The 27,764-nt window shown below is 36.6% G+C and overlaps 1 protein-coding gene, 1 long non-coding RNA gene and 1 other non-coding gene across 16 annotated transcripts in view; 2 read left to right on the top strand and 1 right to left on the bottom strand.

Annotated features, from left to right (window-relative positions):
* The window catches only part of LOC106027460 (uncharacterized), a 22,697-nt gene extending 14,991 nt beyond the window's left edge, over window positions 1–7,706 (bottom strand). For 3 of the 5 annotated variants that reach the window (XR_001201064.2, XR_010051209.1, XR_010051210.1), the window contains exons 1-2: window positions 6,622–7,494; window positions 98–313 (exon numbers count right to left, since the gene is read on the bottom strand). This is a non-coding gene — a long non-coding RNA (uncharacterized LOC106027460). Of the gene's footprint in view, window positions 1–97; window positions 314–6,514; window positions 7,495–7,579 lie in introns of those variants that run through there. The other 2 variants (XR_010051212.1, XR_010051211.1) reach the window with 2 other exon arrangements.
* On the top strand, window positions 7,515–27,764 carry Znf322 (zinc finger protein 322). Of its 10 annotated transcripts, none has more exons than XR_010051203.1 (7): window positions 7,515–7,766; window positions 8,455–8,543; window positions 17,514–17,588; window positions 21,656–25,192; window positions 26,111–26,250; window positions 26,334–26,433; window positions 27,615–27,764. XR_010051203.1 is itself a non-coding variant. In XM_063260009.1 (4 exons), the coding sequence occupies exon 4, from the start codon at window positions 21,838–21,840 to the stop codon at window positions 23,044–23,046; it is 1,209 nt and encodes a 402-aa protein (XP_063116079.1). In that variant the 5' UTR covers window positions 7,515–7,766; window positions 8,455–8,543; window positions 17,514–17,588; window positions 21,656–21,837; the 3' UTR covers window positions 23,047–26,007. The 10 variants fall into 10 exon arrangements, 3 of the variants coding, with proteins under 3 accessions (XP_063116079.1, XP_063116080.1, XP_063116081.1); XR_010051202.1 differs by having other exon boundaries at window positions 26,331–26,433; XR_010051204.1 differs by having other exon boundaries at window positions 26,331–26,516.
* On the top strand, window positions 14,620–14,752 carry LOC111756493 (small nucleolar RNA SNORA1). Its single transcript, XR_002790977.1, has one exon. It is a non-coding gene; the product is annotated as a small nucleolar RNA SNORA1 (small nucleolar RNA).

The following is a 27,764-nucleotide window of genomic DNA, read 5'->3' as shown; positions in this document are numbered from 1 at the left end:
CCCCCCCAAAATGTATACACACTTCAGGAAAAGAAAAACATGTATAACTATTTTAATACTAGATTTATTGAGACATCATGAGATTAATACAAGTTACCTTTGGCCTCTAGAGTTACAAGTGGTGCTCAAGGCGGTGGCCATTAGCTTCTGACCATTAGCATGGCATTAGCATGGCAAACTGCTGCTCCAGTAACCTTGGTCATTGAGATTCCTGTACATGCATTTTCAACTTCTTCTCTAAGGGCCATCACTGTAGTGAGTTTTTTGCAATATATGACATCCTCTAGGATTCCCCAGATGTGGGTAACACCACCTGTTGAAAAAACATCATAATATTTTTTCCTGAAGTAAGCATGTATTTTTCTGGTGGACTCTGTATTGTCAATTAATGATCTACAATTTCTGTATATTATTTTGCTAATCATATATCTCCAATCTTCTCACCTTACTGATTTTTCTCTCAATATATGATACTAAGATATGTTTAGACTTCTACTAGAATGTTTTTTGATTTTAAATAAATTTCTTTCAATTATGGATATTGATGCTTTGCAATTGGGTCTCACCATGCAGTTTAGGCAGTACTTGAACGCACTTTGTAGCCCAGGCTTGTCTCAAACTTGCAATGACTCTCCTGCCTCAGCTTCTCAAGTACTGGGATTGCAGGCATGCACCACATGCCTGGCTACAATTAAGATATTTTAGGTTAAAATTATTCCCTTTTTTTGATACTGCTCCATTTTTATTAAACTTTTCTCTAGAATATTGGCTTTGTCTATTATATAGTATCTTGTGTCATCAGATATCATTTCTCTTTTTCTAGATTGATTAGGTAAAATATATATCCTTATACTACAAATTTTGAATCATTAATTTTTAAGTATCTCCTACAAGCACCATATATGGCTTTTCTTTTTTTTAGCCTAAGTCTTTTACAGAAAGAATTAAGCTCATTTTTATTGTGTCATTTTTGTATTAGGTGACAGAATTTTATTATGGATTTTTCATCTTTGACTACATTTATATTGATATTTTATACCTTATTTTCTGTGTGATTTGACAGTCCTAAACTTTGTGTCTATCATTTTATTCATAATCTAGATATTTAAATGCAACTACTTACTTCTACTAAGATAATGTAATTAATTCTGTATCTCAATTGTGTGTGAATAAACTTTCATACTCTCTTCAATCACATATGCTATTTTTGTCTGCCATATTAGTTCTACCATATTTTGCAAAGTATACGTAATTCATCCCTGTTTTTCAAAAAGTTAGTATGTAATTAGGTTTGCCTGTGTGTTCATTTTGACTTGCACTGCAACTCTTTAGATAAAATATAAATATTTTTCATTTCATTTTCTAATTTGTCCCAAGTCTCAGAAAATTGAAGAAATAGATCTATGTATTTTCCCCTTTTCTTCTAAAGCACATCACTGAGATTCCTTTATCAAGGATCACTGTGGGAGAAAATTTTAGTTTCTGCTTATCACACATTGTTTTTATATCACTGTTACTCTTGAAAAATAAAAATAAAATTTTAGTTTGAAGAGAGTGTGAAAGTTTATTCAGATGAATATATAGAATTAATTATATTATCTTAGTTTAAGCAGTTGCATTAAAATATCTAGATTATGAATCAAGTAATAGACATGGAGCTTATAATTTTCAAATTATAGAAAAAAATAAAGAAGGATAAAATATCAAATATAGCTGTTGTCAAATGTGTTTTATTTCCTCAACTTAAAAATTCTTTTAACCAGTGTTTCTAATTGACAATATTACTGTTGCAGGCAGTCTATTTTCTGAATCTTGATTATTATTTTTAGACTATAAGTCCCATTTTACTCCATTCTTCCTCACTTTTTAAATGAATTTCATTATGATGTAATTGTTTTTATATTTCTAGCTTTTAGGAAACTGGACTTACTGAATCTTTCTTTTAATGAAATTTACAGTTGAAAAGAAAGCTCAGATATTTCTTGAAGCCAATATTATTAGTTCAATTTTTTACCATAGATCTCATACCTACCCTCTTTTCTGTGATAGTTTTCAAAATTGTCACCGAAAAAGCCAGTGCTTAGTCAGGTAACATGGTAATCAAAAGACAAAAGAAATGAAAGGCATAGCCAAATGTTAGAGAAAAAAATTTTTTTTCTTTTGGTACTGGGGATCAAACTCAGGACTGTGCACTTGCAAGGCAGGTTCTTATGCTGCTAAGCTAAATTCCCAGCCCTAGAAATTTTGAATATTACATAACACCATCATACTGATTTTAAAGACCTATATAAAGTAATAATATCTGACCAGGAAAAGACAAGGAACTGTCCTGGCATCCTCACAAGAATAGCAAATATAAAGCTCTAGCACTTTAAATTATATTTAGATTTACACTTTCTTCCTTTCTTTAAAAGGGATTCAATTTTTCATAGAGAAATGTGATTCTCTTAGATGAGAAAGCATTCTTGTCTCCTCCTAGATCTACTTTTGATAACTACAACAGCGTAAGGCTTGAGTTTGCTTCTACACTTGAATTCCTTTGAAAAGAAACTTCGTATGTGGCCAATCTCTAGTTGCAGTTCTTCAGGTTCCCAAAGGAGCTTCTGCCCTTTCCATTCTGTCCATTCTCTCTCTGCACACTGGACCCTTCATGTTACCAAATTCACTTCTTTAAATCCTGACATTCTCCAGGTTTTCTAAGCTCCCTGATCTTCTTACTCAGTGGACATTATTGTCCGATCACCCTCTTTAGCTGTAGGAGTCAATTTTTTTTTCTGATGGCTAGATTATTTCCAAGAAAGTTTGGAGTTCTATTCCAATGGAAGAAAGGTAACAGTGGTACCTTGGCTAATGACTGCTTTTGTTTACAAACAATTTGTTTTTGCAGACAAGCATTTGGCAGAATTTTGTTTTTTATCTGCAAAATCTGCATCAGTTTACAAACATGACCATGGTCATCTTTCCCACTCAAACACAAACATGTGCATCCAAAATCATAGGACAAACTAAGTTCATGAACCAATGTACCACTGTGTAGTTAATGTGTGAGAGGATGGTAACAGTTGCAAAAGTCCTGTAGAAAATAAAAACTAAACACTTGTCTTAACCCAATATTTCTTACACTTAACAATTGGGGTTTTTTTTTTTTTTTTTTTTTGTCTTTTTCTGTTTTATCAGTACCAGGGATTGAACTCACAACTGCTTGCTTGCAAGGCAGGCACTTATGCCACTGAGCTAAATCCCCAGCTCCAATAAACAATCATTTTATGTGCCCTCTTCCTGTCCTTCCTTCCACTGGAGACTTCCATGAAATACCCATATTCATCTCTTTCTATACAAATAGAATTTACCTGTTGGAATAGAATTGACTACAATCTTGCCAAAAAAAAAATGAAGGTAGCATGGTTGTATGGCAACTTTTAGCAAATCTCCTTTATAAGAGATGGCACATGCTTTTGGATTTTTCTTTTTCTTTGGTATTGGGGATCAAACTCACAAACTCACACTTGCCAGGTAGGCACTTGTGCCACTGGGCTGTGTCCCCAGCCCAGCTTTTCTTTTGTCCCTTTCTCATTCTATCTGAAATTTAAATGCAATAGTTAAGACTTCTACCTACCAAAGAAAAGTCACATTCAAGGGATGATGACAAAAAGACTAGAAGCAACCTGGTTCCCTCAGAGTGTTGAGAGCCTTGGGATGTTGACTTTTGTAATCTCCTCTGATTCTCATGCCAGATAGCATAACACAATGCCTCCAAAGTGTTGGCTGATGTCTCCTCTGATGCACTTTGCTAAATAAAACTTCTATGCACACATAACAAATTAGAGTTCATTCTGGTCAAGTTATAGTGCATCCTATATAGAAAAGAAACCAAATTAAAGTTTTTGTTGAGTGGAAAACAAATCATTACTGATTGGTGTTAGCTGCCATAGATATAACAAGGAAACAAGTAATTTTTTCATGCTTGCCACCTCTACTTCATCTACTTCACTTTCAAGTATTATTTTTAAAGAGGAGGAACAAAGTTTTTCTTCGTTACTATTTTCAGTGCTCAACTAGATCATAATGTAGAGTGCAATTTACATGATTAGTTTTGTATTTATTCTTTCTTTTATGTGTACTTCAGTGGGAAAATCTAAGATGCCTTAGGAAATCAGGAAATAAAAAGCAGCGATGTCGTCCCATAAGAATAGATGAAGCATCAACACAATGATGTACTTCCCTTAAAAATGCAGTTGGTTGTTAGCTTTGGATTAAATCAGATAGGATTTTAAAAAATGAAAATACATGTATTTCCTCTGACCCAGGTTCTGGGAAACAACAAATAAAAAACCCTGAGAGCTTGACAAATATGACACCAGTGGCCAGTTGGGATCTTCCCTCCAAATTCTATAATTAAAGTTTCTGAACAAGACCAGAGTAATTAGCACAAATCCATTCTCCTGTTTAAAGCTAATTATTCTCCACTTCTGCAGAACTCAGTCTCTTCTTTTTCCTGAGGGGGACTCTCTATATCAAATCTCCCTTTTTGGAATCTTCATCTTTTCTCTAATACATTTTCCTGCTAGCAACATACCAAAATTATTCTATCCTGAAGCCCGAGGTTCAGCTTCCTGTATAAATCCTGAGATCTCTGGTAGTTATGTACTCTCTGTTCAACTTCATAGCCAAGAGTCTGCAAAAAGCAGAAGAAATTGCCTGTGTGCCCATTTTTCTTTTTACTACAATCCACAGAAGCTGTAGTAACAAAGATGAAAGCCACCTTTTGATTTCTAAACTCAGATCGTCTTCACATGCAGACTCAATCACAAAACAGCCTGTGTTTAAATCCTCACTCTACCTCTTATCATTTATATGAGCAGGCTCAAATAATCTTTCTGAACTTTGATTTCCTCATTTATAAAATGGGGTTGTGAGGATTAAACATCTGATTATTGGACAATTATATGAGCTATATATTAAGTTCTTATAACAATTCCTGGAACCTAGTATATAACAGTGGTGAATTTACGGTTTGTGTGCTGCAGCAGGCATGTAAAGCCTTCTTTGTCAGCGCCGGAGCCAAGTCATTCCAGTCAAGGTGTGACAAATTATCAGCATACATTCAAAAGCAAAGATCACATTGGCCAGGAGTGATGGTGCACACCTGTAATCTCAGTACTTGGAAGGCTGAGGCAGCAGGATTGCCATGAGATCAAGGCCAGTCTGAATAGAGTGAGACCCTGTCTTAAGATCACACACACACAGAGTTCACTTTAAGTATGCAAAGGCATGCCAAATGCAAACTTTTATCTTTCAATAAAAAACTGCAGCATTGAAAGCTTTGCTATTATATTTGTCTTTTAAGACAAAAGATGTAAATGTATGAGTTGTTTTTTTAAACAAATGTCAATATGCATGTTTAACTGTAATGTTGGCACTTTGTGATAAATAAATGGGTTTTAGGTTGCAGTTTGAACACCAGTCTCCAAAAAGTTCACCATCACTGGTATATACCATGGAAACATTATCCAATAGACTTTCGTGTTTATCTCACCTGATTTCTTCCTAATATTTGACACTGCTATTAATTTCTCCACTGAAACTCTCCTCTCTAGATTGCTACATTCTATTTTTATTTTCCTCATAATTTGTTTGCCGAACCTTCTTTTTATCCTTGTCATGCTTAAAACTAAAAACAAAACAAAAAATACTTTAAAATCCTAGGAATGGCTTTCTATTTCCTACAAAATTATTTTCTAGTTCACCAACTAAAATTAGATGCAAATATTTGCAATTTTCCTGTCTTCTATTTAGTCTCATCTTCAACCAAGTCCTTGCTTCTATTCGTTTACTTTATGCCTTCTCTTCTACTCTGTCCTTTTTCTCAAAGTCTTAACTCTTTTTTTTTTTTTTTTTTTTTTTTTTTGGTACCAGGGATCGAACTCACGACTGCCTGCTTGCAAGGCAGGCGCTTATGCCACTGAGCTAAATCCCCAGAAAATAAGTACCCCATCTCTGGGAGTTCCAGACTACCTTAGGCAAGTTCTATCTACAACACACTACTTCTGATGCCTCTGGTTTCCATTCTAGACCGAGGAATGGTCCTGAGTCTTACTTGTGTTTAAATTCCTAATATCCAGCATATTAGGTGAATTAGAGGTGTTTGATAAATATCAAGTGAACTCACATAATTAGCACTTTGGGCCAACACCTCTTGAAACAAAAGGTTACAGAGTTCAACACTAATCTAGACCTCCTTATAAATAAAGCAGAATAAAGTTTGCTTAATTTTTCCAATACTTTTCCACAACGTTTCTTTACTTCAGCAGCCATGAGAACACCGACTGCAAGCATCAGATCTGGTACCACACAGTTCACAATTCAGTATCACCAGTTCCTAAACATATTTTCTTGGCAAGTCAGACTTTGTGCACCAGTTTCTTCCCAAGACAGCAACATACATGTAATGCCATTTATGTCACAGCTGAATGCAACAACTCGCGAAAAGTGATTAGAAGTGTTTCACACATACCTTACACTGTTACTAAAAGTTATTACTTAAATAACAAGATGACCCAGAGTAAAATATTTTCGCCTCACTGACGAGGTTTCATATAAAGCAAAAATGAAAATAAATACCCTGCGGTTCCTCTGCAGAATTCCAAAAGGAGAAACACGATTACTTTTGAACAGGTAGCTGTCCTTCCTGGTCCCTAATATCAAAACGTAGCTCCCAATCCAAGCCCTGGACCATATTGCAGTCTTCTATACAGAATAAATTCCCTTTTGATATCTGGGGGCTTTTTTTCTTTTTTGAAATAGGGTCTCCATATGCAGTCCATCCTCATCTCGGATTTCTGGCGATACTGCGGCTTCAACCTCCCAAAAGTGCTGGCATTACAGGCGCGCGCCACCACGCCCCACGACGTCCAGAGATTTAAAAAACGTTTTCTCTCCACTAACTGAGCAGGGAAAATATGTACTATTCACTCTTTAGGAAATCTCAACTCTGTTCCACCACACACCGGTGATTACTTTCAGCTTATTCCAGCCTTGAAGCACAATCAGGAAGATCGGGGATCCTCCAACCCTCCTTTTTCCTGCGCTGTTTCCTCCGCCACACGAGGACCCCACTACTCCTCTTTCAAAGCTCTCCAAGCAGCTCGTGGCTAGCGCTTCCGCTAGAATCCCCCATCTCTTCCACACAATCTGGGTTGTTTTTCTCGGAATCTGGAGCATCTACGTGACGCTAATCCTGGACTAAGCGTGAGGAAAGAGAACAGATGTTGGAGATTGCAATACAAGCTGCGGAGCCACCGGCAATAATTTGTGCAAGACAGATAGTAGAGGTCTCCCGCAACCGCTCAGCACTACAAGAGTGCACTGACCAGAAGGCCCCAGGTGCATGCGCCCCTATGCCCTGCCCCCTCCCGGAACCTCTATACCCATTGGCTCGGAGGCTGGGGGTGTAGCTTTTCGTCGTCGTGCGGAGGTCACGTGGCCCACGGGGGTGGAGCTGTGCGGGCGCCTCCTAACTGGACTGAAAGGGTTTGCGTATCCGCCCTCGTCGGCCCCGAGAGCGCGGCCTCCCCCTCACCGGTTAGCGTCAAGGGAGTTGCTCCGAGTTCTCGTAGCCCTCTCAGACTCGCTTTCTTTCCCTCTGGAAACTAAACCTCCTGAGCCCTTGCTGCGAAGCCTACGGCCGCCTGGAAGCCGGATCCGAGTGTTCGCCAGTAACCGGAAGTGCCTCCCGCAGGCCGAGGGGCGGCTCCGGGGGCTGCTGTGTGAGCGCTGCGGGCCCTGTCGGGGGTGGGGTGGGGTGGGGTGGGGTGGCGGCGGGGGGAGGGGAGCAGCCGGCCCCTCCGCGATGTAGAAACAGGATTGTGCCACGGTCCCTGAAAAGTTAAGACCTTTTCAGCCTAATAGTTTGTGGAATAAATACTTGTCTACGCCAGACAGCATTTATATGCATGGGGGAAAATCAAGGATGTTGAATAAATCCCTCTCCATTCGTCAGTGCAAAGATTAGTTGTATTGCAGTAGAATCTGTTTGCAGAATTTGGTTTTTTTAATCGTCCCATAACCATTTCATTCGGAGGCCTGAAACGTATATAAATTTGTATTGTAAATATATCACTCTTGCACTTTGAGGTTTGTAGTGTTGGAAAAATGAATCTTTAGCCTTAGAAATTGGGATAATACAAAATTAGCAGAAGAAAAGTTCAAATAACCAAGAAAATAAGGCCTATGGTTTTTTTGAAAGATTTTTGATATTTTGTGTAGAGCATGTCAGGAAGGAACTTTCTGATAGTTCTGGTAAGAGAAAAGATGTAAACAAAGACGGAAAGAGGTAAGATGTGATTGAAGGGTGTTGACCAGACTGAATAGGACCGATATTTAAATGGCAAACGCTAAAAAATTACAAACTTCACAAAGTCAGCTGCATTGTCAAAAATTTTTTTTCCCCTTTAGGAGAGGGAAGAATTAACTATTGTGAATAGTTCTGGACTAGAGATCTTTTTGGAGCAAAAAGAGAAGTCAGTCAAGTCTTTTGTGTTATGGTAAGTAACACACTAGGCTCTGTGTTTCTGTAGAAATGTGGATTTGGAAAGGAGCAGGACAGGAAGGAATGGGAGACATACACGGCAAAAAGTGACAGCCTTTCCTTAGCCACTAAAATGGCAAATTCCTGGGCCCTGTTCTGCCAACGTCTATTTTCTGCTCCATTCCGGAATGCCTGTTGGTTCGTGATAGGCTTGCAATAATTGCTCCTTGATTGATTTCCTACATAACGACCTATGCCCATTACATGTGCAGGCTCTGAAGTCAGAAAAAGATAGATATCAAACTCGGGCTTTCATACTTAACTAGCTGTGAGTTCTTGAGTGATTAACTCACTGCTATAAACAGATTTTTTTTTTTATCTGTTGGATATAAACACTTGGTAATAATACATATTTTACAGGGCTATTGGAAGGGTTAAATGAGAGAAGGCCTATAATCATTGAAAATGGAACAAAATATTCCCTAATCTAAGGCCTGTGTAGTGGTCGTTGTGTACTACGAACTTACATAGAGATAACTGCTATGGAGAGAAATAAAATGACTAAGGGAACATGAGCTATCTTAGGTAAGGTAGGGTGTCGTCTTTGACTAATTTTGAGACAGACTTAAATAAAGGAGCAGGCTATTTGGAAGAGAGGTATTCTAGGCCGAAGAAGCAAGTTAAAGCCTCTGAGGTGGGCAAAGCTACCACATTATGTAAGGCAGTAAAAACTGGATTTTACTCCCAGGTGGGATAGGAAACAATATTTTAAACTCAGGAAGTGTTGTCTACTTTGAAGTTTGACAACCAGATTGTTTATTTTCTAAGTGCTGACATCTTAAGGGTTTAGACATGGATAGGGGAAGATTTTCTCAATTAAAAAATTTCTTTTTGGTGCACCATACTTTTCTTGGTTGTTTAGGGCACATATGGTACTAATAGCTTTAGGCAGTCATCTGATCAGTTTGCCAAGCCATTAGCAAACTCAATGCTTTATTTCTTCTGTACTCTCCTTTTGAGGTTGGCAGTAATACACATTTTAAGAGACAAAATTCTCATAAACCCACCATCTTGAACAATTGCTCAGGTCTTGTCTTGTGATTTTGAGGTGAATTTCTTCTCTTTTAAACTTCATATTAATCATTAACTGGCTGAATTATTTCATTTAATCGTTTTAAAGAAGTTATGAACAGACTTGATATACAAAGTCAGGTACAAAGGGTGAGTTCAATAAGTGTTAATAGTTTTGAACATGTGAAAGTGGAAGAAAATAGAACCTGTCATTTATTGAGATTCTCAGACCAAAGTCCTTTATCTTTAGTGTGCTAGTTCTTACAGCAACTGCCTGGGGCATATATTTTACTTGTGTTATCACAGAAGAAGTTAAAATTGAAGGAGTAAGTGACTTAACCCAAGTTCTTATAGTTACAAACAAGCACTGTGGAAATTTGAACCAAAACTCTTGATTCCAGAGCTTAAATTATCTATCAGTTTTATCTACCAGAATATAACAATCTTCAGCCACTATGTTTTTTGAAAAATCAAGGTAAAATAACCTTTTAATTTTGAAATAATTCAGACTTAAAAGAATACAAAAGTATCTATATACTCTTCACCTGTATTCTCTACATGCTAATATTCTACTGTTTTTTCTGTGTACACATGGCCATGTATTTTTTAACCATTTGAAATCAGGTTGTAGACAAAATGCCTTTTTTTAAATTATGAGAAAAGTAAGTCCTAAAGTGTATGATGAATTACATAACTTCAATATATGTGGAATGCTACTAAGTACCTCTTGTTCTGGGGAGAATTGAAAAGATAATTTTTAAATACATTTTCTGTGGTGCATAATTCTTTCCTCAAACCCTAAGTGAAAAGCCTGTTTGAAACACTCAATTGCTTATTTCTTAAAGAGAAGAATACTGTCTTGGTGTTGCATACCTGTAATGCCACCACTTGGGAGACTGAGGCAAAAGGATTGCAGTAAGTTCAAAGCCGGCCTGTGCTGAGTGACATGGTGAGTTCAAGGCCAGTCTGAACTACTTAGTGAAACCCTGTCTCCAAAAACAAAAAACATCTCTTACGTAGCAGGTACAGTTATCAGGGTCAGGAACTGGGGATGTAGTTCAGCAGCACAAGCACCTTCGTGGTAAGTACAAGGTTCTAAGTTCTATTCCCAGTACCAAAAAAAAAAAAAAAAAAAAAATGATTAGAGTCAGGAAGTGAACATTCAAACTGTACTGTAATCTATACATACTATTCAAATTTAGCCAGTTATTCTACTAATATCTTTCAGAGTAAAAGGGGGGGAGGTGTTTTGTGGTCATTTTATGAAATTACAGTGTCCTCTTTACTGAGAAACATATTTTCAGATTTTGTCTTTTATTTGTTTTTGAAATGTCTACATTATTTGGTAGCATTTCCCTCACTTTGGTTTGTTTGCTCTTTCCTCATGAACCTGCATTGAAATGGTTACGTGTTTTGGCAAAGTACCCAAAGTGATGTGATGTCCTCTGTATCCTATGAGAAGCCACGTGATGTTGCTTTGTCTCAGTGCTGGTTTCATTCACTGTGATCTCTTGGTTACTCTTTAGGCCTTGTAATCATTAAATGGCTTGCGGAAATGTCTGTCTTGATGATCATAAAACTACTAGCTAATTTTTGCCTTATTTTTAAAAATTGGGCCTAATTTAAATTTTTTTTAAATTTCACCTTTTTTTCACAATTAATTGTTGGCCTTTCTAATGTAAGAAAACATTTTCTCTTCCCATCTCTAATGAGCACAGAATTGCAGATTCTTACCATGTTAATATATTTTATTGCTGTGATTTAGTTGGATCTCGTTATTCAGGATTTGTACATGATAACTCCATCCTAATCCCAGGATAATTGTAGCATACCTCTTTTTTTGTTTTTTTTTTGGTACTGGGGATCAAACTCGTGACCATGAGATTGCAAAGCAGTCACTTATGCTGCTGAGCTAAATCTCCAGCTCTGAGCTCTTCTTAACTTTCTACACAAACCTATGATCAACCTTTTCTCAAAAGAGTTTCAGTTCCTCTCAGAGAATACTTAACACCCAAAATCTGATCCCTGATATTTTTATGAGTACACAATTTTGGGACTTCTTGGCAAATGTTACTAAGAAAGCACACACACATACATGCACACACACACTTCTATTTTCTCTCCATGTATCCAATTCAGTTAAATAGTACAGAATCATTCTGACCTTTTTCTTTTCTGTATTTGTGATTGTCTGGCAGTAGGAAATGCAGGTGCCATTATCCATAGCACATGTACTTATTTGTTGAATTCTAGGGTACATCCTTACCACCATGAGCAGTGGGGGCAGGGGGAATGGTAGATACGGTGACACATACCTATAATCTCAGGTACCTGGGAGATTGAAGCAGGAAGATTGTAAGTACAAGGCAGCATCTTAGTTCCTAATAGTAGGAGGGGGAAAAAAAAAAGAGTCAAAGACCTGTTCAGAGTTTAATCGTTATTCATAGTTCTTTTTAAGTTTGAGTAGTCCTACTACTGTGTTAAACAGTTTTGTTTTTCTTCTTGTGAGTGGTTGTGTTATGTATTTAAAACATAAACTTGATTTTACTTGGATTGCATTTTATAGTTTTTTGCTACCATTTTTTCTGTCTTTAGTTTGTTAATTTATTAAATATGTAAAATGTGATATAGTGCTAAAAGTAAAAATGTATGTATATATCAAAATATAGTCTTGAAGTGGTCTTCCTTCACCTTTTTACATCAATTCCATTTTCTTGTCTTTTGATCCCATTTTCACCTGTTTTGTGACAATAGTCAGATGTATTAGTTTATCTTTCCTTAATTCGTTTTTGGCCAAATGGATAGTCATATCAGTTTTAATTTGTACAAATTAAAATTTTCTTATACAAAATACAGTTTTTAACTGTTTATGCTGAAAATCACTCTACATTGGTTCATAAAGGTGTTCCTCATTTTCCTTTGTTATCTAGGCTAAGCCTCAAACTCAAAGCCATTCTCCTGCCTCCGCTTCTCAAGTGCCTAAGATTATAGATGTGCACCACCACACTGACTCTCCTCATTCTCTTTTATAGTGTGAATACATTATTGCTTATCCAACCACTTTCCTTTTTGGGGGAATTCTTTTGAGACAAGGTTTTACTATATAGGGCAGGCTGGCCTCAAACTTATGTAGCCCAGGTAGGCCTCAAATTCACTTGATCTTTGGCCTCATCCTCCCAAGTGCTGAGATTATGGGCGTGTGCCATTATACCTTGTTCAACCACTTTCTTAACATTAGGATACTCAAGTTATTTTAAATTATTTTCCAATTAGGAATACTGCTACAATAAATAATTTTTATGCATTATATTTTCATAGTATTAGAGGAGTGGCTTCAGAGATACTTTCTAGAAATAAGATTGCTGAGTCAAGGATTAAATGTGTATCTTGCTGTGTTTTATAGTACTGTGTTCCCATCCAGAAGTCATAACAATGTGCATTACTTCCTGCAACATGAGCACTATATATTTGTTTCTCTACAATCTGGACTAAAAATGTACTGTCGTATTTTAATGTATGCCAATTTGGTTTTTAAAAAATTATTTCATGTGCTTTTTTTATTACTTCATTTTTTAATGAACTTTATTTTTATTTATTTATTTATTTGGTCTTTTTCGTTTTTATTGGTACCAGGGATCGAACTCACGACTGCCTGCTTGTAAGGCAGGCGCTTATGCCACTGAGCTAAATCCCCAGCCCCAATGAACTTTATTTTTAGAACACATCTAGATTCACAGCCAAATGAAGCAAAAAATAAAGTTTCCATATATCCCATTCCCCTCCAGCACATAAATAGCACAGTGTCCTCTACTTTCAACAGCACAAAAGTGGTACATTTGTTATAAGCAGTAAATCTCTGTTGACACATCATAATCACTCATTATCGCTCAAACTCCATAGTTACGTAAAGGTTTACTTTTTATGTTGCATATCTTGCAGATTTTGACAAATATATCTTTATACATGTGTACCATTTCTACATCCTGAAAGTTTTCTGTGTTCTACTTATTTGTCCTCACTAATCTTGGTGGTGATTGAACATATTCACTGATTACCATTCTGCTTTTTCCAGAATGTAATGTAGTGTTTTGGAGTCATGTAGTTGGAATCATACAGTGCTGTATATAGTTTTTCCAGATTGCCTTCTTTCAATCAGTGATTTCTGTTTAAGGTATTTCCACATCTTTTCATTGATGTAGTAGCTTTCCTTTTTTAGCGCTCAACAGTATTGTTAAGAGTGTAGATGTAACCACACTACTTATCCATCGCCTACTGAAGGACATCTTGGTTGTTTCTATGTTTTAGCAATTATGACTAAAGCTACTGTAAACATTTGGGTGCAGATTATATGTGAGCATGAATTTTTAAGTCATTTGGATAAATACATGTTGTTTAGTAAAAGTATATTTAGTTTTTGAAAAAACTGCCAAAAGTCTGACTTCCAAAATCTGTACCATTCTTGCAGTCCTGTCTGCATTGAATGAGAACTCCTATGATTCAGCAGCTTCACCTGCGTTTGATCTTGCCAGTCTTGGGATTTTGACTGTACTAACAAACATGTACTATTATCTCATTTTAATTTTAAGTTCCCAGTGTGATATAGAACACATATTCATATGCTTACAAGTCATCTTTATATGTTCTTTGAAGAAGTGTTTTGCATGTCTGTTGCCCTTTTTTAATCCAATTTGTTTTTCTATTCAGTTCTAAGAGTTTGTATATATGAAATACATTTGTAATATTTCATATATGTGGACAACTCTATCAGATGTGTTTTCTGCAAATATTTTCTTCCAGATGGTAGTTTACATTTCCAGTTTCTTAATGTCTTTTGCAGAGCACAAGTTTTTAATTTTAATGAAGTCCAGCTTAACAGTTTTCTTCCATGGATTGGGCCTTCGGTGTTGTATCTAAAAAGTCATTGCCTTACTCAGAGTCATCAAGAGTTTCTCCAATAGGATAGGAATTTTATAATTTTTTGTTTTGTGTTTAACTTGCTAATCAGTTTTTAAAGTTTACAAAGCCTCATTCTAGATTAGAATGCGCATGGTTGATTGCTGTCCAAAACTGGTCATTGTGGCTAAAATTGAGACACACAAGTCATGCTTCCATCAGTAAATGTTTACAGTGATGACAGTAAGACCTGTAACATTTTGCCTAATAATGAAAAATACTGACTTTCAATATTATAAGTATTGGTTAATAATATATAGTATAGATCATGTGACAAAGTACCAATACTATGTACACTTCAAATTCTAGACTCCTGAAATATGAATTGCCAAAAGAAATTTTGATAATAAGATCCCAGGAGTTTTGAAGTTGTCATTGGCCATAAGTTAATTGGAGATAAAAGAATTACCGCAAGGCAGATGGAATGACTGGATTAAGCATCAAATTCCTTTAAAAGGGGCTATCTTGAAGACAACCTCATTAAATGACTGATGAGTATTAAAGAAATCACCTGAAATTTCTTAAATAAAAATACATTTATTGTCCAAAAAACAGTTTAAAAAGTAAATTTTGAATCTGTGATATATTAACATGTTTGATACAGATACTCTTAAGATTTAGATACATGCACACACATATCTATAATGGAGTGGTTAAATCAAGCTGTTTAACATGCATTATTTTTCATATCTTTTTTGTGATGAGAGGACTTAAAATGTCAGGAATGTTCAAATTACAATATGCTTATTAACTATATTTGTTATTATTAACTATTGATCGCCATGAGATATAATAGACCTTTTGAACTTACTCCCAGCTAATTGAAATTAACCAACAATAGCCCCTCATCCTTTAATCTCTGGTAACCACAATTTTATTCTTTTAAATAAAGTGTTCACTGTATACATTTTTACACTATGTACATCAATGATGGTATACGGTAGTTTGAAATTCATCTTACATTGTTAAGATTTCTTTGTTCTATATGGCTAAATATTCTATTGTATTTATCACACTTTTAAAAGTCTGTTCATGTGTTGTATGCTTCATTTTGAGCTAATTTTTGTGAAAGGTATAAATTCTGTGTTAATTCTTTGGTGGGAGGCATATAGCTAGCCCTTTAACCCTGTATAACTTTTTGCAATTTCTTTGACTCCTTGGTTAAAGATCAGCTAATTATACTTATGTGGGTATATTTTTGGGCTCTCTATTCTCTTCTTTTCATCTATATGTCTCTTTTTCATTAATAGCACACTCTTTTGGTGACTGTAACTTTATAATAAGTTTTGAAGTTAGGTAGCATAAATCCTTGAACTTTTTCTTTCAGTATTGTTTGAGTTGTTTTAGCATTGGTTCATTCTACTTCTCAATTATTACAATACTATATGGTTTCTCTTCTGGTTACATAATATTTCCAAGTCAGTGTTTAATAAGAGAGGAGATGGTGAACTCCTAACTTTTTTCCTAATCTTAGAGGAAATGACTAGATATTCAAGGCATTGGTTTTAGGATAAAAAAAATGCAGATTGTATCACATTTAACAAGCAATATCCGTGCGTCATTTTGGGATAGAGATGAGTGCTTGAAGCACTATGGAAGTAGCTACATGATTTTTCTATATAGATGTGTAAATATGGGGTATCATGTTAATGAGTTTCACTCATTATGTCCTCACTATTAGGAACTAAATTCCTAATAATGAATGAATGAATTCCACTTGATTAGAGTGCATTATATTCTTGACATAGTATAAATTTTTGTTGGTATTTCTCACATTGATAGTGGTAGTAGGCTGTGAATTTTGCTGTGCTTTTCATCAGGATTAGTTATCTCTGTTTTTCTTGTTCCCTTTTTTCAGTTTTCTGGAAAACATTTTTGAATGATTTGGCTTATTTGGCCTTTGTAGGTTTGTTACAATTATCTTGTGAAATAATCTGGGCCTTAAAGTTGTTCAGAATAAGTGGGATTTTGAATTATAATCATTTTTCTCTAGTTCATTGACTTTTTTTTAAAGGGGATAAAATTAAACATAACAAAACAGAACAAAATAGGACATAAGAAAGCAATGTAAGAGATACAAATTTCAAAGCTAGATGACCTGAGATCACTATCTATCATACTGTCTCTTGTTTTCTTCCAAATAGTTGTCCATGTCTTTGCATGAAGAGAATTCATACAAAACAACATAGTATGAAACTGATCCAAACAGAATGAGGAAGGCATTTGAGGTCTTCAAAACTGAGAATAGGAAAGTCACTAATGGCTGTCAGAGAGTCTCTCATTCTCTTCAAAATAGCTGTCCATACTTTCATGTATATTGAAGTTCAACAAAATAAAACAGGCTAAAATAACACCATTAATTAGAACAAAGCAAAACTGGGATAAAAGTATTTGCCTTCAAAGAGGTGGTAGAAGGAAATCCTCGCGCCCCCCCCCCCCCCGTTTGCTATATTGCCTATGGTCAACCTCTCAAAGGATGTCCAGATCACTGGCTCCTGGCTCCCACTTGGTAACAGGGGTGGTGGGGGAGTGGTGGTGTTGTCCACGGGCGTGATGGGACAGGATGTGACGGGGGACAACAGGGGACGAGATGTTTGATTCTCACAGCCCCTGGGGGGCGGGGGTTGCAGGGGTGATATTGCTTGGTTTCCCGGTGCTCCAGGTTCCAGCATGGCACAGGTCCCAGTAGATGCCAGTGGCTCCCGTCCTGGGCCACCGGAGCCTAGTTCATTGACTTCTCTGTTGACCTTTATTTTCAACCTTATCAAAGAGTCATATGGGTTGGTTTAGGATCATTGTTATTCTCTACAGAATAGAAGCTAGAGATTACTTTAGAAAAACCCATCTCCTCCTTTTAAGGAAACTCTTCTTTATTCACTATTAGATCCCTTGTATGTAAATTTATCTAGTGCTAAATCCTCTCATTTGTGGCTTCTTGCCCTCTTGGCCTTGTGTTTTACAGAACACTATCTGCTTTGAGAAGTCAGATTCTCAGGACCATGAGATGAATGCTGCTTTTCTTCTGTCTAGAGTCTGGGTAAGCTGTGATTGCTTCAGTCTTTTGAAATGTATCTCTTCTCTCTTAGAGTACATCTCATCACAGTAGTTTTTTTTTTTTTTTCCTTTACAATTAAGTAGACGAAATTTCAACAAGAATCAATTTTTACATTCGATATGCTTATTAAGTGCCAGCTGTGTGCCTGGTGCTACTCTAGAATCTTAGTATTAGTGCACTAGGTCCTTTGCTGACTTCCTCTGACTGTAACCAACAACAGATCCTAGGCACTTAGCTTGGTAAACTCAGTTTAATAGAAGAAAAGAAGAAGAATGTTCTCTGTGATACTTAAGGTTTTATGGGCTGATAGTGACAAGAACAAGGAATGTGTTTGGGGCTTACTACATTATATATTGTTGTTAGTGATTTTTTTGATGAACAGCTCTTAAAATGCACATGGTACAGAGTTAAAGCAGTGTTTTCTGTGGATACCTACCATTGTAGGCAGTTCTTTAAAATCCCAAGAGCAGGTGTGTCAGTCAATAAGGTGGACTCTGGCTCAGCATCTTGGTAATAAATATATAGAAAAGTATTTCATTCACTTACATCTTAGGGACAGACACATGCTAAATTTTAAAGTATTTTATTGGGTAACAAAGATTTGTTTGATGGGTCAAGTTTATGTACTTGTTTATATATATACAAGTTTGTATCCAAAGATACTCATTATCAAATGAGCAGAGGAAAACAGTATTTTAGTCTTGAGAAATGCTGCAATTCCATGAAAATCACCTGAAAGCTATCATTTGGACCAAAAAAATATGTCTAGTACTGTGCAATAAATTATGAAGACATGATATAGTGTGTTTAACACAGCATGCTAAGTGTCACATCTTCTAGATCCTTTGGGTCAGCTAGGATTGCAATCTGCGGTGTCTCCTGGATCTATATGTATGTGTCAGCTGGGTTGAAACTGTATTTTTATTTGTCTTTTTTGAGACAGGGTCTCTATGCAGTTCAGGCTGGCCACGAGGTCACTTTGTAGCCCAGGCTGGTCTTGAACTCGCAATGATCCTCCTGCCTCAGCCTCCCGAGTTCTGGGATTACAGGCATGAGCCACCACGGCTTGAAGCTGTATTTTAATTTAGAATAGAATAACCAGAGAGGGCCTCGAAAGAATGTGACAGTTGAGCAGAGATGTAAGCTGAGGGAAAGAACCTTGAAGATTATGCCTTTCAAGCCATGGAGAAACAGTAAGGTCTGATTTGTTAGAACAATAGCAAAAAATGAGGGTAAAAAGTATAAATGTGTAGGGGAAGAATAGGAAATTGAGTCACAGTGGCCACAGTGTCAGTTTTTTTAGGGGCTTGTAGTTTTTTTTTTCTTTGTTTTTTTTATCAGTACCAGGGATAGAACTCATGTCCGCACACTTGCAAGGCAGGCGCTTACACCACTGAGCTAAATCCCCAGCCCTGAGGGCTTGTAGTTTCTAACAAGAGCAGTTGTGGTTGAGTAGTGAGGGTGAATGTTTGGAAAATATTCCAGAAACTTTCAGAGATAAGAGTTGAAGACACTAAGTAGATTAATTTCTTTTGAGGATGTTTAATATAACGACAGTAAGTAGATTAATTTCTTTTGAGGATGTTTAGTATAATGAATACTAGCTTGAGAGTGGGCCAGTTGAGAGACATTTTCTTGTTGGTTAGACTTGTTTTTAGAAGAGAGATAATAATTGACAGTTTGCTAAATAGAATGACCCATAAAACAATAAACACATGGTGGTAAGAGGAAGGGTAGAGTTGCTAGAGTGGTGTCCTTGTGAAGAAAAGAGATAGAATCCAGTACACAAGTGGAAATGGTGTCTTTATATTGAGCAAGGGCAGAGTCATCCATGGTTAAGAGAAGATGCAGTGAAGAGAATAAGCTGATTGAGGTGGTGGGAGCATGCAGAAGGGTGTTTGCATATGTGTATGTATGTGTTAGTGTTATTTTTGTGTACTTCTGTTTTGTTAATAAAAATCATTAGCTTAGCTTTCTCTACTGATGTCTGTTCTGCTGTAGCCATTGTGTTCACATTTGTGACCTGTTGCTATATGCTGGCATTCCTGCTCACCACACTCATCATCTTTGCTATCTTGACACATTGTGGCATTTGATAAATAGCTGTACTGACCATGCTTCCTTCTCTGTCATGTTTCTTTGTGCAGCAACATGGCTTAACATTGGGACTCAGTATACCTCTCTTGGTATACTGTATTTGGAAGTGTGTGAGTGGACCGTTGATGAGCAGACCATGACACCTTGACCCTACAACCATCATAAATGCAGACATTCTAGTGTACTATCAGAAGGCTAGAGCAAATTAACCTTTTACCTCCTACTATTTTTTTTTATTACCTATGTGGCATGATCTGTGTTTTGGTGAGCTCTTGGAATAACACATAGAAGCATCTTTTGGTTAAGCATATACAAAAGCCATCACAGAAAGGGAGTCCATCCAGGAAGGTCCTCTTTCTAAGAGTAGCTGGTGAATTTTGATCAGTTACTTTTTTTTTTTTTTGGTCTTTTTCCTTTTTTATCGGTACCAGGGATCGAACTCACGACTGCCTGCTTGCAAGGCAGGCGCTTATGCCGCTGAGCTAAATCCCCAGCCCCTGATCAGTTACTTCTAAAAAATGACTCCTGTTAAATGTTTCCTTATTTTTTGCTTCTGGAAAGACTTTTCATGTGTTAACTTGGATAAGAAATTTAATTGGAATTATGTGTAAATTACTATAAAACAATTACCTGTGGCATTGACAGGTGGAACTTGTACTCCTTAAGGAACACCCATAATCCTTTGAATGAGCACATTAATCACTGTTAGTCTTTAGTCCACTGAAAGCTTTTGTTTATAGAAACCTGTAGGGCTTATTTTGTCTAATTGAAATGCCATCATATTATAAATTAGCAGTAATCAGGTGCTTATGAAGTAAGTGAAAATGTATATCTGTCTTGTAGAAAGCTGATAGTTTTCCTCATTTATCATGTAGATGATTATATCTGGCTACTTTTACAAAAATAAGAGTGGAATTTTTCCCCCTTTGACTTTCCCCCTATATAGTGCATGAATGAGATTGCCTGTTTCTCTCAAAGTAATGTACCTGTTTTAATTCTTAAACATAAGTGAACATGATATAAAAAATACTGATTATGAAGAAATCATTTAAAGCTATTTTAAATGTGTTTTTATTTGTAAGAAAGTTACTTATTAAGAAACTGGTTATATTATATTTACTGTTCTAATCTGGTGGTAAAGATATTTTTAAGAATTTGCAAGTACTTTAGATTTTCAAAGTTGAATGAGACAGAAAATTGTATAACCATCCTACTGTTCCTTTATAGTGCAGTATAATAAAACTCTGAAATTAAGACTCAGAAACAATCATTAGTTTATACTTGTTCGAAGAAGGATGGCAGTGTTGCATGTATGAAGAGCAAGTCAAACATAGTAAAAGTTTACTGAAGAGAGTAAATGTGAAGGATAGGGAAAGTAATCCCCTTTGATTTGCTTTCTTTCTGAACAGGCATACTTATTATTAGACTTGTCTTGATTTCTCAGCTGAGGTAAAGGAAAGATGAGCCTAGTTTTGAGGTCACCTAGATTCATAAAGGAAGGAATTGTTACTTGGAGTTTCTGATATGTATCATCAGTTATATTAGCAGAGAGAAAACTAAATATAGATAAAGCATCCTTAATCCAAACATTCAGAAACCAAAATCTGTAATTTTTGAGTGCCAATTATTCCATACAAAGAGCCCTTGTTTTTTGCACAAAATTATTACAATTATTGCATAAAAACCTTTAGACGATATGAAACCTACCTGAATTTTATGTTTAAACTTGGGTCCCATCCCCAAAATATCCTGTTATTTTTATGCAAATACTCCAAAATCGGAAAGCCAAAATGCTTCTCTTCCCAAGTATTTTTTGGATAAGTACTACTCAACCCACATAAAACCTAGAAGACTTATGGCTCTCACACAGAATTTCTTTTCTTCAGAGATTTTAATTTTGAGGATCCTTTTAATAGATATGGGACTATAAATATTTCTATTTTGTCTCACAGGTTTGGAAATACAAAGTAAGGAATTAATGTATATGATGCTGGAAACTTGTGAAGGCAGACTGTGTATGACTGAAAGGCTTGAAACAGATGTATCTTCCATGTTCTCCTCAAGAAAATGACTACAAAGGCAATGATGGGTCAGAAAGACCATTGGAAAACTCCCTAGAAGAGAGTCATAGAAAATGTACACTTCAGAAGAGAGGTATAATCAGAGGACTCAAAAAAAGAAAATATATCATGTATGCCCTCAGAAGGGTAAAAAGATTTTTATTCATGTGCATGAGATTACTCAAATAGACAATCAGATATACCAGTGCCTTGAATGTGAACAAAACTTCTGTGAAAACTTAGCTCTTATTATGTGTGAGAGAACACAGACAGTGGAGAAACCTTATAGATGTGATATGTGTGAGAAAACCTTCATCCAAAGCTCAGATCTTATTTCACACCAGAAGATTCACAATTATGAGAAACCGTATAAATGTAGCAAATGTGAGAAGAGCTTTTGGCACCATTTAGCCCTTTCAGGACACCAGAGAACACATGCAGGTAAAAAATTCTATACATGTGACATTTGTGGCAAGAATTTTGGTCAGAGTTCTGATCTGCTTGTCCATCAGCGAAGCCATACAGGCGAGAAACCATATCTATGTAGTGAATGTGATAAATGCTTCAGTCGAAGTACAAACCTCATAAGGCACCGAAGAACTCACACAGGTGAGAAACCGTTTAAGTGTCTGGAGTGTGAAAAAGCTTTTAGTGGGAAATCTGATCTCATTAGCCACCAGAGAACTCACACTGGTGAAAGGCCCTATAAATGTAATAAGTGTGAGAAAAGTTATCGACACCGATCAGCCTTTATTGTACATAAAAGAGTTCATACTGGGGAGAAGCCCTATAAGTGTGGTGCCTGTGAAAAATGCTTTGGCCAGAAATCAGACCTCATTGTGCACCAGAGAGTGCACACAGGTGAGAAGCCGTATAAATGCTTGGAATGTATGAGAAGTTTTACTCGGAGTGCCAACCTAATAAGGCACCAGGCCACTCATACTCACACTTTTAAATGCCTTGAATATGAGAAAAGTTTCAACTGTAGTTCAGACCTTATCGTACATCAAAGAATTCACATGGAAGAGAAACCACATCAGTGGTCTACATGTGAGAGTGGTTTCCTCCTTGGTATGGATTTTGTTGCCCAACAGAAAATGAGAACTGAAACAGAGGACCTGCATTATAAATACAGTGTATGTGATAAAAACTTTCACCCAAGCTCTGCTCTTCTTCAACATCAGACAGTACGCATTGGTGAGAAACCATACATCTGTAATTTGAGTGAGAAAGGTCTTGAGCTCAGCCATCCCCATGCTTTGGAGGCCTCACATATGTCTTGACTAGATAAGAAGTTACACTATAAAAGTATTTACATGTCAGAGAACTCATTAAGATGAATATAAAGTGAGTATCAGACTTTGAGGAGAGCTCAGACTTCATTGGGGACCAGAGCCTGCAGTGTACAAAGTGTGAGAAGTGGTTTTATTACCCAGAGAGTTGTGCTAAAAAAATAATTTACCAGTCACTCCAAGGAGAAACTCTGCATATATGCTGAGTGTTGGAAAACCTAGTGTGAGCTCAAATTTGGTCACTCACAACAGGATTCATACAGGTAGGGAATCTTTCACCTGCAGTGAGTACGAGAGCTTTCAGCTCTCCTCATTGCAAGCGAATTCACCCCAGAGAACAACTTTTAAATGCCTTCAGTGTCAACAGGATGTACATCTCATTGGACATCAGAAAAACATCCTGGGGAAAACCTCCAGCAAGTGTGGGAAAAAAAAAAAACCTAACAAAACTCTGACTTTCTTACCCATCAGAGAAGCCATGCTGGTGAAAAACTGTGTATATGTCCTGAGTATGGCAAAAACATTAGTTGGAGAGCCTTACTTGGGTTTGTACCCAAAAAAACAAAAATTGGTTTGAGCAAAGACCCTATAGGTGTTTAAGAAAAGCTTGTCAGTAATCAGCTCTTGGGGTACATAAGGGAACCTACATAAGTGGAAAAAAAAACGTAAACACCTTGAGTCTGAAAAAAGGTTTGCTAGAAGCTTCTGTTTTTATTGGGCCCCTAAAAACTCATTATACCAGGAAGTTTGCGCCAAATAAGAGATCTAATTGTGGGTGAACTGTTTATGTACATATAACATGTATGAGAAGAACTGTTCTCATAGTTAGTTGACCCATATGTTAGCGATAACTTTAAATGGAGTCGGTGTGGAAATAGTTTTCTAGATACCAGAAGCTTGTAGGAGAAGCTAGAGCAGGTCAGAGTAGACCTGATGGGTAACTCAGGTGAGGATAATTTTGTCTGAATCACTTAATTATTGCTTTAGTTTCACTTTAATCAGAAATCCAGTAAATGAAGGGACTGATTCCTTGGGATAGAGGATGTGGCATGTGTTACTGTGTTACTGTTGATGCTGCCTCATGATATTTCGTGGTAGCACGAGAGGCTTTTACTGGCTGTGAAAGGAAGTGACAAGCTAGAGAACACTTACCCTGGGTCAAAACACTCCCAACAGTTACTTGATAGATTGACTTCGTAAAAAGGCAGAGTACTCATCTGTAACTGTGTTCACAGTTTGGGGAATATCCTCAAATTTTTTCTTTTCCCTAGAATATCTTTTAGTTTTCATTGGTATTTGAAATTGCAGGTTTATGAATTTCTTTTCAATTCAAAATTCTAATTCCAGGATAATAGTTTTGCTGTTGTTAATATCTGTATTTTTGTGGCTTAATTTATCATCTCTCAGTGATGATACTCTTAGTTGCCTCCTAGCCAGGGGAAAGCTGAAAGAAAACTGAGTCTGAGTAAGAAGGCACAGTGGTGTGTTACTAATACAGGAGCAAGACTTTTCATTTTGTGTACCTCGACTCCACGGCAGGTATTCTTTTCACTCCCATTATCCTGTTGTTTAGCAAATCAAGCCTCAGAATGAACCATATTTTTTAAGAACTTATTTCAGTTCTGCCAATGAAAGAGAAAAATGCCTTTTAATCCCAGGGAAAGGATTGCAGTCACCACAAAATAAGGTGTATTTTGGCTTGGAATACATGACTCTAGATGCTAGAAGGGAAAAGTAGGTTGGCAAATGCACCAAAAGTTTAAGGATAAGCACTTGTCTCCAATTTAACAGGGTAGTTATGACTTGTCTTTCACATCCTTTAGAAATACTATAATCCGTGGATGTATAAACAGGCACTTCTCAGGTTTGGGTTTTTTTGGTTTTGTTTTTGGTTTTGTCCCTAGGATTTAAAGACATTTAACACAAATTGCTTATATTTGAGATTCTGGACTGGTGAACATATATTTTGTTGCTAGACAGAGTTCTCATTTGACTCCACAGCAATTACTCTTTTCACTCCCATTATCCTGCTGTTTAGCAGATCAAGCCTTGGAATGATCCTGTTTTGTATTTATTTCAGTTCTGCCAATGAAAGAGAAAAATACCTTTTAAAGGACTGCAGTCACAACAAAATAAGGTATATTCTGACTTGGAATACAGGACTCTAAATTGTGGTTTGATTTATCTTAGACTCAAACTCCAGAGTACATTGGCATTTAGGTTCATGGAGTTGGCCAGTGGTTGGTCTGTGAACATGATAATCTTAGTCAATGGCTATAGCTCACAGTGACAAAGAATCTGATTCTTTAGGAAATAGGTCTTTAAAGTTTATTTGATACAACATATTTCATTAGTTTTTATAAATAGCTCTTGTAAAGCACACATGACATATTTTCCCCTCTCTGGTGAAAATCATGCCTGTTACTATAAGTTTTGACAGTTGTAACATTTAAAATAGTATTGGGTGTGTATGACATGACAATGAAGATTAGTTCTTATGGCTACTTATTAGAGATCTTGGAGAAGGGGACAAAATTGATATCACTAACAGGACAGTGACTTCTTTCAACTAGTTAACTGATAATTGTCTCTAGTCTTTAAGTAAATTAACGATGGACCATCCCTCAAGTGGAGAACTTTGGGGATATAAAACAGGTCTGATGGCTTTTAACCATGGGGGGGAAAGGTGTTGATACTGTTCATATAGTGTAACCTGAGGTTGGAGAGGACCACTGGGGAGCCTGTAATCAAAACTAGAAGGTAATTTTTAAGATGGATGGAGGTTCCCTTGAAGCAGTGCCAACCTAAATCTACCTCAGGTAAGTAGTTAGACTAACTTTTTCAAGGTTTCAGACCAAATGAGACAAATTGTATTCAGTCGATGTATTCCTGTGCTTTAATGCTTTTGTTTTCTTTTAATTCTTAAATAAACATGTGCTCTGAAAAACTCAATTTGGTCTCTATTACAAGAAATTAGCACTTCAATGTTTGCATGAGAATAAAACATACTAGTGATACTTCCGGAGGATGATGATAACCATTGCAACATCTCTAGAATTTCAGGATTTCTTGATGCTGAGGCAGAGAGTAGAAATCTGGAAGGAATATTGTCTTGAGTTTTACTTGCAACGTTGGATCTTTCTGGAGCCTCCACTGTGTTACAAAGACAGTTAATAGCATCGATCATATTTGGAGGTCTGCTAAAATTCAGTAGCTGTTATTTATGTAATCGACTTCTCAAAATCAAGGAATAATTTTGAATTTGCCGTTTCCAGTAGAATCCACATTTGGCTCCATTCTTTTCTGTTGAGTTGAATCATCTGCTCCATCACCCAAACTCTATGTTGGAGAATGCATCTTCCACTGCATTTTGAAGTGGTCAGTTACCTGTCGAGTTGAATCATCTGCTCCATTACCCAACTCTATGTTGGAGAATGCATCTTCCACTGCATTTTGAAGTGGTCAGATCCTCCTGGGAGAGCACTTGTCTGGCACCTTTGAAGCCCTGGCTTCAGTCCCCAGCACTGCAGTAAATAAAAATAAATCTCTATCTTGTCTTTTTTTAAAGATAAATATTCTGCCTCCTTTAATATGCCAAAGCTTTCATTTTCAGCCACGTTTTTAACAGCCTCTGGAACCTTTTCATGGTCTTTCATTTCCTTCATTGAGATTTTTTCCTGTCTTCCCGTATGAATATAGATACCCTGTCATTCTCTATTGAAAAAGAAATTATGTTGCTCTTAATACCAGCTTTTTACTTTTTCCCTTTCCAGAATTTACCAGTTTAAGATTTTGACTGCCTCCGTTTGTAAATGTTCCTTTCTTACCAGGCTGCAATGTGGCTTTGCTCACATCTCTGCCTTGTTACTCACTTGGAGTCACCTGTGAACTAAAGTGGAAGATGCATCCTCCAGCACTGCATGCCACTTTCCTTCCCTTTCTCTCCAACCCATCTTAAACAGATTTAGTTACTTTTGCCTTGAAGGCCTAGTCAGACTTAAATAACTTTTCATTACTTAACAACTGTAAGTTATTAAACTGTAAGTTTCCTAACAGCTTTTAAAGAGTAAAACAATCTTTTTTAAAGCAGTATTTTGAAAAATCTAGAGTAGACATTGCATCTTCACCTATTATGTTGCAAGAGTTTATAAGGTATGAAATACTATCATCTTTGTCAAGGTTAGAGGCCCAGAGTTAAGGTAATTTAGCAAATAACATTCCTTAATTAATGTTGAACCAAGAATAAGCATGTGAACTAACATCCCTCTTAGATTAACGGGGAAAGTCTTACATAAGCCCCTCCCCACTTCACTCTACAGCTAGGGTTCTGGTGAGTGGTATTGTTAAGAACTCAGAGAATTAACCAGGAGATGGGTCAAGAACTAGACATGCCTCTGTCCTCTCTGAGGATCTCATTAAGTTGCTAAATTGCCCAGGCTGGGTTTGAGTTTGCCAGTCCCTCTGGCTCAGCATCCCAAACTGCTAGAATTACAAACTTGTGTCACCAGGCCATGCTTTTAAACCTTTTTTTAACCTTTTTTTGTAATGGTTCTTTCCAGGTTCAGCAAAAATGCACATGCTTTTAGAAGCTTGTAGACCTAGCACGCACACAGTTGCCACCTCTAGGAGCGCTGCTGTGCTGGTTCCCTTCTGGAGTCCTGTCCACAACTACATGGCTTTTGAGAAGCAATAAACTGATTTTCTTTACA

This window comes from Cavia porcellus, unplaced genomic scaffold, assembly GCF_034190915.1.
Source record: "Cavia porcellus strain 051 isolate PalLab524CR breed Dunkin Hartley unplaced genomic scaffold, mCavPor4.1 scaffold_13, whole genome shotgun sequence".
Taxonomy (NCBI): domain Eukaryota; kingdom Metazoa; phylum Chordata; class Mammalia; order Rodentia; family Caviidae; genus Cavia; species Cavia porcellus.
The sequence above is the reverse complement of the archived record's forward strand: the minus strand, read 5'-3'. Positions and strand labels throughout refer to the sequence as shown.